Source organism: Gossypium hirsutum, chromosome A11 (assembly GCF_007990345.1).
Source record: "Gossypium hirsutum isolate 1008001.06 chromosome A11, Gossypium_hirsutum_v2.1, whole genome shotgun sequence".
NCBI lineage: Eukaryota > Viridiplantae > Streptophyta > Magnoliopsida > Malvales > Malvaceae > Gossypium > Gossypium hirsutum.
This window is the reverse complement of record NC_053434.1, coordinates 43999394-44003400: the sequence shown is the minus strand read 5'-3', so window position 1 is coordinate 44003400 and position 4007 is coordinate 43999394. Positions and strand designations below refer to the sequence as shown.

The 4007-nt window shown below is 37.6% G+C and overlaps 1 protein-coding gene across 1 annotated transcript; it reads left to right on the top strand.

The window, feature by feature from the left end:
• Positions 1-706: 706 nt before the first annotated feature.
• Positions 707-3063, top strand: LOC107958980 (uncharacterized). The gene is made up of 5 exons (XM_016894918.1): positions 707-832; positions 1415-1610; positions 1811-2001; positions 2131-2319; positions 2521-3063. The coding sequence occupies exons 1-5, from the start codon at positions 707-709 to the stop codon at positions 3061-3063; spliced, it is 1245 nt and encodes a 414-aa protein (XP_016750407.1).
• Positions 3064-4007: the final 944 nt, after the last annotated feature.

Here is a 4007-nt window from a genome sequence, read left to right as displayed (position 1 = left end):
CCAACAAGCCTCACGCCTAAGTGTCCTGGGCCCCAGTAGGTAATGGGTCAGAATCTCATTTCCTTGGATTTGAGTTCAAATGGCGTAATGGGATTAGTGCAAAAAACCTAACTGCTCCTATTTCTCTTCCAAAAGATAAGGCAACCTCCTTACATGGGAATCCTACTTTCGAAGGACGGCATGGGGTAAAAGTGAATTTAATTTCTAAGGTCCTTGACCCTAAAAGACATACAATAGTTACTTTCAAGGAGAATTTGGATAATAATTCCAAATCAAAAATAGAGAAACGATTATTAATGGTGCATAGGGATCCTTCTAGTATTTCTAGAGGGTATGGTGTTGAAAGTCGAAAAGGAAGGGGGCATAATGGGAAATTGATAATTAAATCTATTCGTAGGCGTGGGGTAAGATTTAAACCTGTGGGTAGTTCACGAGTCTCTCTTCTGGAAGTTATGGGATTTATGGCAGAGTTTTTTAGCACAGAAGTGGAAATTTCTTCAGATAAATCAGACGCTAAAGTCGGTAGTGCCGAAGCTTCTGCTACTTTATGAAAGGGGTTAGCCTTTTTTTACTCATATTTATTTTATTTATGAATTTTACTAATTTTTATTGGAATTTTCATGAATGTGCGAGTTCGAAATTTATTCAAGTTTTTCGGGAATATAATCGAGAACATTGTCCAAATTTGATTAGTCTATTAGAAACAATGGTTAGTGGTGAAAAATTGGATTTGATTATTGGTAAGCTTGGTTTCCAAAATTCACACCATGCGGAAGCAGTTGGGTTTTCTAATGCCATTTGGATTGGATGGAGAGACTCTGTTAATGTGGAGGTACTTCAAAGTCATCGTCAATTTATCTTAACAAAAGTAACTATAGCTCCTTCAAGCAACTCTTTCTAGTCTCCTTTGTGCATGGTAGTCCTAATATTCAAAAACGGAGGAATTTATGGGAAGCTTTACAGGATAATATTCCGTTACATGGGTCTTCGTGGGTAGCGGTTGGTGATTTCAATGCTATTATTTCCTCTAGTGAGAAAAGGAAAGGGCGAATTATAGGGAAAATGTGCTCCTTTTTTGGGAGTTTTATGGATTCCACTCAACTACAAGACTTAAGGTTCCAAGGTTCACACTTTACTTGGCAGATAGGGGATTGTTGAACACTTGGACAGAGCCATTTGTAACAATGCTTGGAGTGCAAACTTTCCAAACTCCTTGATGACACATCTGCCATGCCTCAAATTCGATCATAGACTTTTAAAACTGTCCCTTATGCCTGAGTTCCACTCTCCATGGGGATGGCCGTTTCAAATATTAGTGGGTTGGATTGAGCACTCGACTTTTTTAGATTTTGTCAAACATAATTGGAATGTGTTTGCTAGCATGTCGACTTTGCATTCTAAGTTTACTGATCAGATTAAAAGTTGGAACAAAGAGGTGTATGGCCATATTTTTACCCGTAAGAAAATCATGTCTTGTAAGTTGGAGAACATTGAGATTGAGCATAATAGGACAAACTCAGATTATCCTAAGCAAGTGGATATGGATATTAGAGAGGAATTGGAGAATGAGTTACATCATGAGAAGGTCCTTTGGCAGCAAAAGGCACGCTGTGATTGGTTGGTTTTAAGGGACTGTAACACAAATTTTTATCACACGCGTACTCTAAAGAGGCATAAACAGAATAGAATTATTGCTTTGAAAAATGGTTTGGATGAGTGGATTATAGATGATGAACAATTGAATAGATGATGAACAATTGAAGCTTGAAGCGGTCAATTTTTATTCTACTTTGTATGGTGAACATCTTAGGTCAAGGAAAGATTTCCCTTCGAGTGCTTTTTTTTAGGCTTAATGATAAAGATTTTAATTTCCTTAATACACCAGTGTCTGATGAGGAAATCAAAATTGCTCTTTTTGATATGACACCCTTGAAGGCACTAGGGAGTGATGGGTATCATGCCTTGTTCTATCAAAGTCAGTGGGAGAATGTTGGTGACTCGGTTTGTACGTAGGTGAAATGGATTTTTGAAGGTAAATGTATTGATTTGGAGTTAAATAAGAATTCGGAGGACTTCTATTAATTTCAACCAATCAGCTTATGCTCTGTCCTTTACAAAATGGTCATGAAGGTAATTGTTGATCGTTTTAAAGTGGTTTCTTCAAGGCTTATAGCTTCTGAGCAAACTAGTTTTGTAGCAAGACGGAACATTACTGATAACATTGTTATTGCGCAAGAAGTTATACATTCCATCAGGGGTACACAGAAAAACATGCAATGTATGGCTATCAAAGTAGACCTCGAGAAGGCCTATGATCGAGTTCGTTGGGATTTCATCGATGCGTCACTTCAAGCTGCATGTATTCCTATTTTTTTACGAAATTTTATTAAGTCTACAATTTCTAGCTTTACTATGCAGGTTTTGTGGAACAGTGTTTGAATGCAAAAAATTTGGCTAGTTAGGGGCATTCGACAGGGATGTCTTTTATCTCCCTATTTGTTTATTCTTTGTATTTAGTAGTTGGGTCATAGTATTTGTAATACTAATGAAGTTGGCAATTGTTCTCCTATTAGACAAGCTCAAGATGGCCCACTGTTATCTTATCTTTTCTTCGCTAATGGCTTGATTCTTTTTGGCCATACTGATGATAACCAAACCTGTGTCATGAAAGACATTCTTGATGAATTTTGTGACTATTCGATATACCAGATCAATATACAGAAGACAAATATTTTCTTTTCCAAGAGTGTGGATGACAGCTTGGGGAGATGTATAAGTGACTTTTTGGGTTTTCCAGAAGTAATTAATTTGGGGCATTATCTTGGTGTGCCACTTTTACATGACAAGGTTACTAGTAGCACATTACGCTTTGTGGTGGATACAGTGCATAGTAAATTGACTAGCTGGAATACCAAACAACTCTCTTTTGTTGGTAAGGTCACTTTGGCGCAGTCGATTTTGCTTTCGATTCCCATTTGCTTCATGCAGACGATGATGGTTCCCAAAGGCATTTGTGCTGAGATTGAGTGCATGTTAAGGAAATTTGTTTTGGGGATCTCATAATGGTAGCTCTAAGATGGCCTTGGTTAGTTAGGATTCGGTGTGTCAACCTAAGCCTTATGGAGGTCATGGTCTTAGACAGTTGAAAGATTATAACACTTATTTCATGATAAAGGTTGGTTTTAACATCATTTCGAATGTCAATGCCCTTTGGATTCAGGTTCTTTGGTCGAAATATAGTCCCTAGTGGTTTTCTATAAAAGTTATCAATGAGTCGTTATTCCTTCTTATGGAGATCCATTTCTAAGATTTGGTCCCTCATTCGTGAGAATTTGGTTTGGTTGGTTGGAGATGAGAATAGTATTAAATGTTGATAAGATTCCTGGATTCAAAATTGTTGTCCCTTACTAAATTTTATTCCTTCCACTACTAACCTTAATTTGGATTGTTCCCTTACTAATTTGACTGTAGGTGATGGCTCGTGGAACTTGGATATTTTTAGACTGTGGGTGCCAAAAGAGATCATTAACAAGATTGTGAGTGTTCCACCGTCGCATCCTGTGTCGGGTCTAGATAAAATTATTTGAAGAGCTACCTCAACCAACTCTTTCTCTCTCAAAAGTGCTTATGGGAAGGTTTACGAAGGTACTTTGAACTCTAAATAATAGTTTTGGAGGATACTTTGAAAGTTTAAAGGCCTTCATCGAATCCGCTTCTTCATTTGGCTTGCTCTAAAGGAACGTTTTCTTACAAATGTTGAAAGGGTAAGGCAAGGTTTAGGGAGTAGCAGTGCTTGTGATAATGTGGACATGATTTTGAGGATGTGTTACATATCCTCAGAGATTGGCACGCTGCCAGAGGCATTTGGGATAAATTCATTCCACAATAAAGTCGTTCGAGATTTTACATTGGATCTCTTTTTGAATGGATGACGAACAAATTTCAAAATCATATGACTTCCTTGGTGGGGGGAATTGATTGGTCGTATCTCTTTGGGATTACTTCGT

Excerpts from the sequence above, each read along its gene's own strand:
- LOC107958980 (XM_016894918.1), top strand. The coding sequence starts at position 707 with ATGGTTAGTGGTGAAAAATTGGATTTGATTATTGGTAAGCTTGGTTTC. Across the intron at positions 833-1,414 it reads GAGACTCTGTTAATGTGGAG|ATTAAAAGTTGGAACAAAGA; the intron begins GTACTTCAAAGT and ends TTTACTGATCAG. Across the intron at positions 1,611-1,810 it reads TTGGCAGCAAAAGGCACGCT|GTCAAGGAAAGATTTCCCTT; the intron begins GTGATTGGTTGG and ends TGAACATCTTAG.